General features: G+C 32.0%; 2 protein-coding genes across 4 annotated transcripts; one reads left to right on the forward strand and one right to left on the reverse strand.

The window, feature by feature from the left end:
• Nucleotides 1–5,053: 5,053 nt before the first annotated feature.
• On the reverse strand, nucleotides 5,054–9,808 carry LOC133822006 (ubiquitin-conjugating enzyme E2 variant 1B-like). The gene is made up of 5 exons (XM_062254200.1): nucleotides 9,627–9,808; nucleotides 6,892–7,031; nucleotides 6,178–6,303; nucleotides 5,972–6,098; nucleotides 5,054–5,383 (listed from the first exon to the last, which is right to left on the reverse strand). The coding sequence occupies exons 1-5, from the start codon at nucleotides 9,661–9,663 to the stop codon at nucleotides 5,325–5,327; spliced, it is 489 nt and encodes a 162-aa protein (XP_062110184.1). The 5' UTR covers nucleotides 9,664–9,808; the 3' UTR covers nucleotides 5,054–5,324.
• Nucleotides 9,809–10,720: 912 nt separating this feature from the next.
• LOC133822007 (uncharacterized) lies at nucleotides 10,721–15,392 on the forward strand. 3 transcript variants are annotated; one of them, XR_009887787.1, is made up of 10 exons: nucleotides 10,721–11,739; nucleotides 11,966–12,206; nucleotides 12,344–12,404; nucleotides 12,489–12,626; nucleotides 12,726–13,766; nucleotides 13,881–13,965; nucleotides 14,101–14,396; nucleotides 14,478–14,618; nucleotides 14,704–14,892; nucleotides 14,999–15,392. XR_009887787.1 is itself a non-coding variant. In XM_062254201.1 (7 exons), the coding sequence occupies exons 2-4, from the start codon at nucleotides 13,201–13,203 to the stop codon at nucleotides 14,293–14,295; spliced, it is 846 nt and encodes a 281-aa protein (XP_062110185.1). In that variant the 5' UTR covers nucleotides 12,415–12,626; nucleotides 12,726–13,200; the 3' UTR covers nucleotides 14,296–14,396; nucleotides 14,478–14,618; nucleotides 14,704–14,892; nucleotides 14,999–15,392. The 3 variants fall into 3 exon arrangements, 1 of the variants encoding a protein (XP_062110185.1); XR_009887786.1 differs by having other exon boundaries at nucleotides 11,966–12,404; XM_062254201.1 differs by lacking the exons at nucleotides 10,721–11,739; nucleotides 11,966–12,206; nucleotides 12,344–12,404 and having other exon boundaries at nucleotides 12,415–12,626.
• The last annotated feature ends 244 nt before the right edge of the window (nucleotides 15,393–15,636 follow it).

Raw genomic sequence — 15,636 nt, forward strand, 5'->3', positions numbered from 1 at the left:
CTAGGCTCAGGGTCTGTTTATTTTATCCCTCGATATATTTCTCACTACATAACAATTTAATTTATGCTTTTTTTTTTTTTTTTGAAATCGTGTGATCTAAAATAGAATATATAATAAAATCTCATTAAAGTTATAATATTGTGACCAAACTAATTTTATTACAAAAATTAGGATATGCATGGTATCTCATACGTGGTTGCACTCAGTTCAAGGATTTATTATTATTATTATTATTATTATTATTATTATTATTATTACTTCTAAGTGAAACAATGATCTTCGATTTTATTGATTGATTTATTTATTTGTTTATATGTGTGGACAATATTAAATGAAGCAAACTAAGGTCAATGTGGCTATAAACGTTGCTTTCACGTGGCGAACAGTCTGGGCGTGTTGGTGTCCGCGTATGTATGTATGTATGAATATACGTGTTAGACATTACTATAACTTGTCTTTGACACCTGTCTTTTACAATGGTGCTACGTATTTTACAAATTAGGAAAGTAGATATAATATAATACTAAACTTATTAGTTTGAAATACAACCAAAAATATATACAAAGAAAACAAAAGAAAAGATAAGATGATTAATGCTTGTATAAGTTTATAAAGGCTTTGTCGGAAAGAAGTTATTTCCACTCTCACTAAATGTAATATTATTTGGGATTTATCAAGTTTAATCTCAAAAGGATGAGAATGTAAAGTTTAACTCGGCCACTATTTAGAGTTCGAGCTTATCTCTTTAAATTGAAAATAATAATATGTATCCCTCTTGCACATTAACATAGTAAATTAAAAATCTTATAACCTTAAGTTACTAGATTTATATCTCCTCAAAGTCACAATATATATATATATATATATATTAATAGCACTAAATATGTTGATCACACCTAATATTATATACAATTCTTCCTTCGATGAGTGGCAAATCTCTCCACAAACAGTGCAACAACAACAGCACCATCACTAAAAAAAGACCAATACTATTTTAGTATATATTTTTTGTGCACATTTTATTACTCATTTTCAAATTATGAATAAATTTAAATACAAAGTTTAGTATGTGTCACATCTTATTTTCACTAGGCATTATTTCACTTTCGATGCCTAATAGCTCTTGCTAATTAAAAATGATGCTAGGCATTATGTAAATTAAAAAATAATGCTAAACTTTTCTAACTTTCCTAAAATACCCCTCTCATTTTCTCTTCTCTCTTCTCTCTCTCAGTTCACTATCACAGTAGCCACCATCACACCTCTCTTCTCCCACGTTAGCCACCACCACGCCATCTAGGATATACATATCACAATATATTTATTTATTTTCATATAATTTACATATTGTCAAACAAACATGTAAATTCCTAGAACATGCTCCTATGAAATTCATACAAAACAGTATAAAGTACAGAAACTTATATATACGCAGCGGAACTGGAACAACTCCTTACTTCAATCTCTCTAACCCATGATTCCTTTTTGTAGCAGAGTATTATCAAGAGATTGAACTAGATCAGCAACACAGTCTTTTTCACCAAGCCTTTGATCAAATAGAACTAGTATGGGCTGGTTCTCAACATATAAGATAGATATTTAGAAAAGAAGAAAGAAAGAGTGAGTGGCCGAGAAAGGATTAGATTGTCTAGGTTTTCACTTACCCAATGAATCAACTGAGACTAACTCATGAAAATCCTAGATATCATTTCTTATATAGGCTATTTAATGGGCTTTATTTAAATTTTAATTTAAAATAATAAACAAAAAATAAAAGCATTGGGTTCCCAAAAATGGATTTGGGCTCAATCTTTTTGTTTTAAATTTAATCACAATTAGGTCTATTTTTAAAAAAAAATTATTTATTTATCTCTTAATTAATTAATTAAATCTTTATTCAAATTAACTAATTATAATTTGAAACTTGATTTAATATTATATTTATATTGACACTTTATCGATATTAATACATTTGCCCAAAGATTCTCTTTTATTATCTAAATCTAATATTTCTGTAAAAAAATTCAAAATTGACCTAGTCAACTTTAGAAATTCTAATTGATAATTAAATCAATTAATTGAGATATTTTAGATGATTTACTCAAAGGTGATGCGGAGACCATGGATCCATGAAATCAAACTCCAATAAGTTACCGTGAATTTATTTAACAATAATTTCACAACTTTATTAATTCATCGTGACTCCACTATAAACTCAAGATCGAACTCTTGAATTCATGGAACGTATTTTCAAAACCACAAATATGTTATTCATTGTTATAACCATTACAACCAGTCAATCTTCTATCGATGACATACTAACGAGCTAGGTGCAAATTACCGTTTTACCCCTCATCAGTATTTTATCCTTAACACCCGCTAAGCTTATAAGTATTATTTCCGTGAACTTAAACACAGAAATGAGATCTAAATCTTTAACCTTTTGAACAAAAAATTATGGAAATCATCTTTTCACTTCTCATACAGAAGTTATAGATTTCATATCTATGAATAATACTCTCATTCAATTACACTACTAAATCTTCAAGATGTAAGAATGGGCTAGACCGTAGGGTAAGTTGGTAACGAACAAGTTAAAAGATTTAAATAATATAATTAGCAAAATATTACCACTAAGAATTAAGATCGACTTGACCTATGGTCAACTTTGTGACAATGATTAGATTCGATAAAAGCGATACTTATTCATCTATCAATAATCAATATCGGTCCTAATCCAAAACATTCGATCTTGTCTACTTGGTCAATGTCTTGAATAGGACATAACACCCCGAATGTGTAAGTAGAGTAGATTACCAGATCAATGAAAACCCAATGCACTGATCTAATCTTAGGACTCGTTCATTTGAACATATAATTACAATCATAATCCACTGATTTAATCACTATAATTATAACTATTTATATGTTCGAGATTTTATAAATGTTTGTATTATTCCAATAATCATGTAATAAAACAAGCAAGCAATAAGGTTGTCAAATTAAATGATTTCTACTACTTTTACTGAAAATATAAAATCGTGTTACATGTTCGACATTGATTTATAAGGGCATAAAACCAAAATAAATACATTTGAGAATTCTTGGAGTATAAATATATGGGTAGTAATTTTTTTCTCAAATATAGTGATATTTCTTTCACTAAAAATACTAAATACTGCATTTCGAAAAGACCTGGGCATGATTTTTGGGTTTTTTGCGATTTTTTTGTCAGATTTGAAACACTGAAATCTACAGAAATTCGACATTGCTCGTTGGTTGCTCGATGCCAGCTCGATGAGGCCTTCAGATTCAAGACTTTCATGAAAAAAATCAAATTTTCTCGATGGTTGCTCAATAATGCTCAATGGTTGTCCTATGATGCTCGATGTTATTCTTGCAAAAGACGTAATTTTTCACTCGGGTTTCCGTTTGAGGCGATTTTTTTTAATTATGGTATTTTTTTTAGATCTACACATTTGAGAAATGTAAAGGTTGAAAAAAAAATACAAAAATGCAAACATACCTCATGTTTAAGACATGTTTTGGTATGTTTTAATATTTTAAACTTCACAAATGTGTGTATGAACATCTCTAACATGTAGATCTTGAAAAAGACCAAAAATAAAAAAAAATCACCCCAAACAGACAACCGAGTGAAAAACTACGTCTCTAACAAAAATCGTATCGAGCACCATTGTGAATTATCGAGCAACCATCGAGAAAAGTCGATTTTTTCATGAAAATATTGATTTTGAAGGCCTCATCGAGCAACCATCAAGAAAGTTCAATTTTCTACAGATTTCATGAAAAAATTTATTATTCTCGATAGTTGCTCGATGGTGGTTCAATGCCAGTTTGATGGAGCCTTCAAAATCAAGATTTTCATGAAAAAAATAGACGCTGCTCGATAGTTGCTCGATAATTGTTCGATGGTTGCTTGATGAAGCTTGATACAATTCTTGCAAGATCGCATCGAGCAACCATTGAGAAAAGTTAATATTTTTATGAAAATATTGATTTTGAAGGTCTCATCAAACAACCATCAAGCAAATTTCAAAATTTTAGATCTGAAAAAAAAAAAACCGCAAAAATCTAAAATATAATACCCAAATTTGTTCGAAAATGTATATATTCGTGTTTTAAGTAAAATTTTTCATTTGTTTAATATTTGAATCATTAAAGAAAACTATAAAAAAAAAAACTAAAAATGTCAACAACGCTAACTTTAAATGGTGACAGAGATATTTTTGGAAACAAATATGTAACGTATACATGTGATAGCATCGTCATTTAATGGGGTCCATTAAATTTCCCATCCATTTTATGGTACAGTACTACTGTTAGCTTTATTGAAATTGTTTCAAGTCCATTTGGACTTATTGGGGGCAATTACATTTTTAACCTCCAATTGTTTTGGTCTTCTTTTTTTGAATTTTTCTAGATTATGACAATATAATATGAAGATACTGCAAACAAAGACAAATCAGAAATAAGAAATTTAAAACAGAACAAATAGGAAATTTGTCCTTCTCTCCTAAAAATAAACTCGTAGTTTAGGCTTTGCCACTAGGATAAGAATCATCCTATCAAATATCTTAAGATGTTGATATTATACGAGAAATCTCCAACATCTATTCTATTCTGTCCCATTACAACAAACAGAAAACAAAATTATTCAAACGCCTCCTTTATGATAGCTTGAAGGAGAAAAATGATTCTAGAATTTCACCAACCTTTCACATATGATTCGTTACTTGAATAATAAAATAGTGGAAAACTATCCTTTTCTTTTTCTTAACCGAGGCAAAACAATGAGAACATAGTGACTTCCATGGTATTATGTACGTGGTTTTTCAAAATTATTATCATTAAAAATAGAACTTCAGAGATTTAAATGCCAAAATATAAAAAAGTTGGAGACTTGTATGTAAACGCCACAAGGTGAAGCCATCAAGTTATCTCAATTTTATAAGAAATTAATATATGCAATACAACATAGTACTTATATATATATATATATATATATAGATAGACATTTGTATATGAAAAATACCCGCAACACAGAATAGATTCCATTTAAACATCTAGATAAGGTCTCTGAATTGGAAAGGCAAGGTTCTAGACACAAGCAGTAATAACTAAATTATGAAGAACACGATAGGTGAGAATTGGAGAGAGTGATGTCTCAAACGGCTCAAGGTTCCAAATGCAAATTATCCTTAATTACATTTAAAGACATTGGCACATAAAATGCTCGTGAACTGGTTTTATCCAGTTTATATATTTATATACAGTATCATCCGAATCCGTTCTCCTCACCTTTAGATGATGCAACATTTCATCACCAACCCTTTTTGATCGATTCTTCCCTCCTCATTACCTGACAAAGAAACAAGAAATATGAATAGGTTTGATCATTAGAGAGTAAATTGTTGACAGCTTTCCCTCTCTTCCATAGGAAAAACAGACAGATGTCAAGAAGATCCACATCACATAAACTAGCAAACATAGATGTTTTTCATTGCATCTTAGTCCACAGAGCTCGTATACCTACAATCTTGTTGAAAACAAGCAAATATAACATGAAGGGTATGTACTATGATGATAATCCATGCTCTTGGCAGCAGTAATAGTTCTACAGGGGATAGTTTCGAAGTGTTCTAAATCCACATTAGATAGGGGCATTGTGCTGTTTGATAACCCATAGTTACCACTCAATTTAATTATATTAGTCCACCTTTGCAAGAAACCATCTTCAGATGAGTATTTTTTTTACTACGCCATGTAACCACAGATTCCACGAAGGTTTACATGTATGCATACCATGAATATAAATAAATAAAAATCCAAGACAAATTGGTCAAATGGGCTGTGGAGCCATTGTTTTCATCAAGGTCTATATAGAACTAATACACCATGAAGAGAAAGGATGTGGAAAGAAAAAAAAAGAAGAAAAGCTGAAACGAACCTTCTGGTGGCTGAGCTAGCTTTCGGTTTTGTGGCGACATCATATCTTTCTTCAGCTGTGTCAAAATGTCCTCCATTGTGTACTCTCTTTGCCAATTAGCAAGCATGGGGAAAAGACTTGGTTCAACCTGGTTATTTGTACATACATGAGCTTATTTTGAACAAACCACTAGAGATATATGTCTGACTGTATATAATATCACATACCATCCCACTTTCTTGGTTGACACAGGTCATGTTTATCCGTGTTTGGAACCTGACAGTTGGTGGATTATCAGGATATTCCTTTCCACAGAACAGTTTCAATTGATAGATTCTTCCTTCGTGTACAGTCTAGCAAGAAGCATGATTAAGAAACAGTGAGTTTCTCCTTCAGAAACAGTGGTGATGTGAATAACACAAAACCATATATAGATAAGACAAACATAAAGTAACAAAATACTTGCAATTTGTCCCTGTGATTGCAATCTCTAGTGAATAATTTATTATTATTTTTAAAGAAATCCTCCAAAGAATAATTAGTAAGAACCAACTATAAATAATCTCTTAATATTTGTCTGTCCTGTCAAGTGTCACTCTTAATCATGTCCATGCAACAAGTTCTGGTTTCAAATATAGATGAAATTCATCTTTAATCTTGAGCCAAAAAAATATATATCTTCCAATTTCATCTAGTCTGTAAGAACATAATTTACTTTGCTTCTAACATTACTATTACTTTTCCAGATACTTGCTTCAAAGAAAGCATACAATCACTCTAATGTCAAAGCAATAAGCCTCTCTGTTACTGCACAAGGTAAACTGGTTTGAAGAGAAGGATGATAAGGGACATGAAATATGCAATAACTAGAAGAAACGCAGCAAAACCAGATTTCACATAAGAAATCCGGAGGAAAGAAAAGTGTAATTTTTGGAACATACATTTGGGGGTCCAATAATAGTTCCAGTCCATGATTGCATGAATATATCATCAGCATCATCCATTCCATAACTAACAGTTCCATCGCCAATTCCTTTTTCACCTCTCTCAAGCTCTTCCAGCAATCTGAAATTTCTAGGAACTGCAAGAAAAAGAAAGTTCAACAGATACTAAAGATTCTGCATATAAATAATACTAAAACATCTTGCAAGTTATCTTCCTTTGAAGCCTGCTGAACAAATGAACAAGCTAGTTTCATTGTCCATTAACTAAAAACAACTTAGTTCACTCAAATAATAAATATTTAATGATATCCAAAGGTAACGGAGACACCTATAAGTTTGAATACATCTACCACCCTCATTAAAAACAGAAGGACCTTCTTTATTTCATTTTTTAATTTTGAAAAACTTCTGAAATGAATTTCCACTATATTATATTAGCCAAAAACTAATTAGAGAAAATCTGGCTCTAATTTGATGTTATAAATTAAACCAGATCTCTATGAAGGAGTTTAAGGTGCATAATTTGTGCTGAAAGTAAACAGAAGAAGGGGGAGAGGTATCAACATAAATGCTATATCAATGCATGACTATTAACAAACAATCTTCAACCCACTATACACCTAGTTATGTATTGTTCACACGTTATAAAATTGCAAAATATGAAGACCATTAGACATAAAAGATCACAACGAAATATGATTATCAATGTAAGGGTAGAATTATGAAACATACATAAAATTAAGCCAATCCTTATTTTCCTTTGCTATAGTGTATACAATTATTTTGGCCACAAGATATAGGTTTCATTTCGGAAGAAGTCAACCACAAGATAAAATTACCCTCTCTGAAAAAGAACTCTTCACACACAGAGCACCATATTCAACCATAGTTCTCATCTTGTGAACTAACAAATCTATGAAATTCTCAATTAATTCGTGAAAAAGTGGGTGCTTTGCTTTCAATTTGTTATCATGCAGAACAAGCTGCACGACAGTCATTTTGTGCAATAAAAAGGATATGAGTACCAGCTCTGTTTGAGTACATAATGAAGCATAAAATCAGAATTTTCATGATTATATTCACCTCCCTATGAATAAAATGAAACCAAATAACATTATATACATGGATTTTCTCTGAAGAGTTGTTGTGAGTGGTTTTTTCTCTCTCAGATTATATAGGTAATTTCTCAACATTATTTACTTGGAATGAACATAAAATGTATGCAGTGGGAATTTTAGTTGGAATGTTCAGAATTGTAGAATGGATGAGAACGTAGATGATACTAATCACAAAATGAAATGACTTGACATAGTTTAGCAACAGGGAATATGAAGGAAGGAATTTGTAAGAATCCAGAAGAAAATTACAAGGCAATTCAGCATAGCTTAAATTTAAGCAAAAAGTTGAGAGTGATCATAAAATCAGACAAATCTAAAATAATAATAGCAAGAATGACATGATCCTGCTTATATATATTGCAGAATTTCATCAGCTGTATGAATTAAGGTGTGTGTGACAATCAAGGAACTTTTTAAGCAAGTTGTTCATGGGAGGAGAGGAGCAACTAACTTTGAAAAAAGATACAAAGCTAATATACTGTACGAAAGAAACAACTTCAAATAGTGTGTGAAGTAAAGCAACAACATATTTGGTTAAACAATACCGAAAGAGTATGCTCAAATATTTAACCCCAAATTGATGTATCATACTTCATTTACACAACATTAATCGGATACAACACTTGAGTTTCTTTCTCTAAATTACTCTAGTATTGTATAATAACTTACATAATTAAAATTAGAGAGCACAGTGAAGGCTGACGCGGACCACATTGAAAAAATCTACACGTAAAACCACACTATGAAAGCAAGATTTCACCTGACACAAACTATTCAAGTCAAACCACTACTAATTAACAATTGAGTGAAACATCCTAAAACACTTACAGTTTATGTTAATTACAAATCAGGATTGCAGATCCTCAGATATACATTATGACTGCATTCACCAAATCAACTTCAAAGTTCAAACCAGTTCAACTTCACGAATGATTGTCGCCAAACGCAACACAATTGTCGCATTTTGCAGACTTCACTCACTAATATCACATAAGTGGTTGAAGAAAAATCATTCTAAAATCGCATTGACCAGTGACAGAAAAAGAAATGTTGCGAATTCAGACAATTATAAATAGATTTCGTGATATTACAGAACATTCATTTTCCTAGTAACATCGAGATAAACAAAAATTAAACATGTAACATCGAGGCATTAAATTTCCAATATTATTTATCAGTAAACATACAATCAACTTTTAATACAGTATTACATTCATACAACACTGAATACTTGATACCCATTTCAGCTTATCCATGGAAATATATCTCTATGTGCCCTAAAAAATTGACAATCAAATAAAATGCCAGAAATTGATGATCATGATCAACGATAATATTTCAGACACCCAATCACAAATGCAACCACCTAACCAACCAAAAACAGAGCTCAATATACAGGTATTTCCCAAAAGCAAAAAATCGCATAACAAAAAAAGCTAACCAACAGTCAAAAATCAGGAAAAGAAAACCTAGACCGGCGGACAATCCACAACTATATTAATCGAAAATTCACATCCAGCAATATAGATAATAGAATCCAGAGAATTACAAGGGAAGAAATTAAAAAGCAAATGAAACACACCGAAGAAGAAATCTAGGTCTTGGAAAACTCACCGACAACCCTCGATCCCTCGGAGCCCATATCGATCATGAATCTCCAAACCCTAAAGGGACTAAAATCTGTACGGTGGTAGAGAGAGAAATGGAATTGAAGTCGTTTAGAGAGAGAGAGGAGAGGTTTCGACGATGAAGACTTACGAGTCCAAGTATGGTTCACAAGCCCAAGGGTCCAACATGGAGGATAAAAAGCGAGGAGCTGGAGAAAGAAGACGTACACATGATTCCCTGCTCTCGGTTCTATTCTCATTCCCATACGCCCTTCTTCATTTTTATTTTATTTTATTTTGTTTTGTATCACTTTTTTTAAAGACTTTTTATTTTTTTAACAAATTGATTTCAACTTTTTTTTGGGGGTAATTACAAACCAGGATGAGCAAAAAGTTCGACATAAACACGATATGTTTTACACTGTACTATTAAAAAAAATATATGTATGGGTAAATTTAAAATAAATAAAAAAGTATATATGGGTAATTTTTTTTTTAAAAAAAAAAAGGTGTATATGGGTTAATGTAGCATAGTTTGTAAGCGAGTATATGGATTGACACTTTAGTATATGTGTAGGAAATTTTTTACCAAATAGTAAAAATTAAATTTACAAGCCTACAATTTCTGAATTTTTAGTAAGTTATATAATTTTAACAATTATGAGCTAATAGTGGGGATAATTATCGTGTTTTTTTATATTTATTGTGAAAATATCTACATAAAAAATTTGTGTGAATATTATATAATTTATAAGATTATGTATAATTTTATCTATTAATTTTGAGATGAAATTTCATGTTTTTTTACCATATATTTCATTTTATTATCTATTTTATTCAATCAATTCACTATAGGATGTTTTGATATGAGTTTTTGTGGAGTAAATATGATACATACTCTCGAGTTTTTTAAAAACAATTACTTATGTCTACTTTATTTTTCAAATTATCTTACTAAAATTTTATTTTTTTTATTTTACTTCAAATTTTTACATTATACCATACATTAATTTTTTTATATTTTTTCTCTATATTATTTAAATATTATATTTTTAAATATTTTTATTAATTAAAATAATAGAAAAATGAGATAAAAAAATAAATAATTAATTAATTTAGAAAAAAAATAATAAAAAAGACTAAAATAACAATAAAAAATATTTGAAAGAGAGACAAACCTTAGTTACATGTGAAGTTAAAATTATAGTGAACTAAGATAGAGAAGTGATTAAGCTCGTCCAATAAAATATAATTGTGATGATTTTGAGCTAAATTTGATAATTTTAGCTATTAGAAGTCAACTGTTCTAAGTGATGTCTCAATTTTATTTAACAACATGAAAACCCTTGTAAGAATACATGTATACTATTTTTGTTCAGTAGTCACATGACATTATCCTTATTAAAAAAGTATACATTAATTAGGGGGGAAAAATATCTTAAGCCTTTTCTCCCATCAACCATGGAAAGTCACTTTCATATTGCACCAATAATATTTGACTAATCTTTTTTTTATTTTCTTAATAAAATTAGTCATATTTTCCTTCTATTCACGTTATTCCTTTCTTTTGATATTTTCTTACTTCCTCCGTATATTTTTCTTTATATTCACTAAAACACTGTTTATCAAGATATTCTTTTTTTTTTTGTTTTTTTACTAGTAAAAATGTATTTACATATCCTCTTTATGTCTTTACCTATGACTGCTCTATTAAAGGAAAGTTTTTTAGTCCCTCAGTTGCTATTTTCAGGACTTAGTCCAACAATTGTTGTGAGCCATAGGATATGCTAGTTTTTAGAGTGAATGGTTGGATTTAAATTTGTTGATTGAATGATACAAAAATACACATATACCCTTAGGGACCCCCTTTAACCGGGTATCGATTGCCATTTACCCTTTAGTTTGTTTTTAATTTGTTTAAGCAAACAAGATAAAAAAAAAAAAAACTTCTTCCTCTTCAACTGAGTTTTACTGAGTAACGTTCTGGTTCTTTCTGCCATTGCTAAATCGTTGGAGTGGGTTGTGAGTGGAGCGTGGTTACCTACTGTTTAAAGTGTTCGGCTACGTGAGTTTCGCCTTTAGCAGTGTCGGAGTTGGAGAAAAGAGTTGTTCTGTTACTGGTAAGTTGTTATCTCTCTCGGTGTTGTTTTGTTTTTTTGGCAAAAATCCTCTTTTTGTAATTACTAGTTAAGATATTTGCATGAATCTTGAGTTTGGGTATTTATGAAACTTCTGATGTTTGGAATTTATTCGGGTAATTTTTTTTCTTGAATTGGGATTCGGGGCACTATTAGGGATGAAAGATTGTAACTTGAGAAGAAATCTTATATTTTGGTTGTTGAGTAGGTTCAACGTAGATGATGGATCTTTGGATGTTCGTGGGAAGCACTTCAAACTGGACAGTAAAGTTTTTAGTGCTACCATGGGTGTTAATGATAGTGTCGAAGATTTACAAAGACATGGTAACCCTGTTGAACAACCTTTTTATAAGAAAGGTGAGAAGAATACTGTTAGTTTGTTGGAGGAGAAATTGAGGCTTCGTGAATTGGCCGACATGTCCTTTGTTCGACAATTTTTGTTATTTTTGGTTAGTGTTTTTTTGCTGCCTAATACGTCTCTACATGTTGCTCGAGAGGTTGAGGGTCCTATAATGTCCCTAACTGACATTGCCGCTGTTTGTCGTGTTAATTGGGCGTCAATGGCATATACGCATCTATGGAAAAGCATAAGACGGTATCATGGAAAAGCATCGAAGTTCGTTGGAGGATGCGTCTATTTTTTACAGGTACTTTTTCTTTTTAGTTTTTTGCAATAATGTTGGCATTGGTGAATGGTGCATAATAATTTTGTATGTCTGTGCATTTTGTAGGTATTTTACTGTCACCATATTATTTGGAAGGAAGGGTATGTAGATAGGTCCCTATGCCCTATAAGTGTTTGGTGTGATGATGATACCAAGGCTTTGCTTGACTGGGTTGAAGAGGAAGGGGGGTTTGAGTCGAATACAGTAAGCATGGGATAAAATTTAGTCATTTTTTTCTTCGTTGTTATGATGGCAAAGTCTATAATATGTCGGAGTTAATAATATTATGTAATTTTTTTTCAGATCCCCATGTTAGAATTGCAAGAAGGGGTCGATCAATTGAAGTTACCCGCCACGATATCGTCTTTGTGTGTAATGGTTGAATCTTTGGAGAAGAAATTGATTGCTAAGGAGAATTAAATGGATAAATTTAAAGAGGAGATGAAGATTGAACTGGACATGGGATTTCAACGCTTACAACAAAGTTTGAGTACTCCAAATCATCACGTCATTCAAATTGACAATTTTAAAGAGGAGATGAAATTGTATTTCGACAAAGGATTCGAACGATTACATCAAAGTTTCAATACTGCGATAAGTTCAATGGTTCCCGGGAATGCTTCCCCCCATATTAGCAAGGAAGAGGCCGCTAAGTGTGTGCAGTTTGGGAAGTTGACTAAAGACCCAATCGAGCCAACCATTTACTTGCATGAGAAAACAAAGTTGAGCAAGATGACAATTGACCCCATGCTTTTGGAGTGCGGCATAGGTCGTCCAAATGAGTTTGAAGATTCTTATAGAAAGGGTTCAATTTCTAATATCGAGAGGGGAAAAAGGGGCAATAGAAAATGATTTCAATGATTATGAACCAACTGTTTTACCCTCAGACAAGTACAATGTTGATGTTGGGCCTTACAATGATATCCACAACGTTGATGGTGTACTATCATGTTCAGGGAATGAGAAGATAGATGTTGAGAATGAGATTGGTTTGGAAGATGATGCTTCTAAATTTCGCATGGAAGTGAAGGAGAAGGAGAAAGAGGACTTGGGTATTTTGAATTTTGAAGTTGTACCAGAAGATGTCATTCCATACGAAGCCAGTGTGTATGGTACCACAGACACTCCTGTTATTCACAAAATAGAGGACGATGACAACGTGAAGATCGATCCTACTATTTTAAGGAGAGACAAAGAGCTTTGCAAAATGGACAAATCATTTCAGGATATGATTCTTAAGTATAACAAAGGCAGGCAGATTGGTGCATTCAATTTGAAAGTAGCCCTACCACAGTCCAAGTTCAAACTTGGGCTTTTCCTATTTGACTTTAGTTTGTCGTTGCGGTAGGTGATAAATTCTTATGTGAATAATTTTTTTGGCTATTGGCATCACCATTTTTCCTTTGTTTCAATCATGTTAGGACACTTTTGTTCATTAATGAAGTCAATAATTTTCAGAGACGTGTTGGTCGATAATGTAATGGGACAGTTGGAGCGGTGGTACTTCAGAAGCCTTAGACCTGAAGCTGAGGTGGACATGAAGGTAAATACTGTTCTATTTAAAGTTCACATTTGTTGAAGTAACAAAATTATGATCTTGTAGCACATTGCCCAAATATTTTTTTCTTCAATATGAAGAAGTTGAGAAAAATATTTGACACTTCATAATGCTTTGCAGATTATTGATGCTTTTGGGTGTGTATTAAGATATAGAGACAACCCTGATGGTATAATAGATGACGATGCTCAAACTTTGATTTTCCCAACCTATTGGCCTGGCCTGATATGTTGTAATACAAATTTGAATTTCCTGGGTTCAATATTCCATTTTTTTGTTTTGAATTTAAAAATTTATTTCAATAAAATAACTTGAAATAGCGATATCATAATGGTACATATTTTTGGGACACCGGCAACACTGGCTTTCTTGGTACCAATGTAAATCTTGATATGCTGCTCAAGAAAGTGCAGAAGGTAGTTATATTAGATTTATTTTACCACTTAGTGCCTTCTCAAAGTGAGTTAGCTAATTGAGTTTTATTGTCTTCTTGTTAGATCCTAGTGCCAATGAAGGATGTCGAAAACAATCATTGGATACTAGCCGTTATACACTACCAGAAAGGTTGTGCAAGCGTGTAGGACTCAGTGTCTGGTCGATATAGGACACGGGTCAGGACACATATACTAAGCGAACTGGTATGGGTGTCTCCTGAGTATACTAATAGTCTTGTGACATGTTGTTTTTCATTATATTAAATCTATATATACTTCTTTGATATAGTTAAAGAAGTTTGACGTGTTGCTTCATACGACCATGGGTAGTGCTCGTGTTGGTGGTCCCGTTTTTTCCCTTTTTAGTGTAGTGCCCTCTGGTCAAGTACCTCAGCAAGATAATGGTCATGACTGTGGTGTTTTTGTCATGAAGTTTATGGAGTGGATTGTGGATGGGAAATCACCCCCGAAGTCCTATGTAAGTTTTTACTAGTTAATTAATATTTTATAAATGCTTTATTAAATAAGTCCTAAAATAGCGGTTTTAGATTTTAGTTTTTAAGCGCCTTGTTATGATTTTGTAGAAAGTTGAGGATGCTGCTAGACTCAACATTGCAATCGATATCTTGACTTGTGAGTCCAATAGGCTTCGATTGGGAGTGAAAGATAACGCAGCGACTTATTATAAAGCTTGTTTAAGTAGCGTTGAGAAATCCCCTGACTTAAAAGAACGGTCTTGTTATCCTCCAAAAGCTTCGTAGGCGCAACCTCCCATGCTATCAACGAAAAAGGCTAGAGACAAATACTGGTCCAAGTTGGGTAAGAGAAAGAGGAAGAATTAATTGAACTTAACCACCATCTGCCTGCCTTGTACAATTTTGGCACTACTTTCATTTACCATTAAATTAACTATATTTCGTAGGCGCAACCATCAAATTTAAAACTTTATTACTTTAGTATTTGTTTACAAACAATTTACTCTTTCCTGCACATATTTTTCCTTCACAAATCTGGGAGGGATAATGAGCATAAAGAAGAATGTCACAATATTTGAATTGAGGTCATCAACAAAAACTAACAATATAGGTGACCTCCTTTGACTCCTACAATGCCTATAGTTGAAGAAATGGCCCAGATTGGGGTTATGTGATGATAATATGGAACTTCTTGGAAATTATAATGGCAAGGCATTCGTCTCTTTAACTTTTAATAGTGGTAATGT

The sequence above is a fragment of the Humulus lupulus genome, chromosome 3, assembly GCF_963169125.1.
Source record: "Humulus lupulus chromosome 3, drHumLupu1.1, whole genome shotgun sequence".
NCBI lineage: Eukaryota > Viridiplantae > Streptophyta > Magnoliopsida > Rosales > Cannabaceae > Humulus > Humulus lupulus.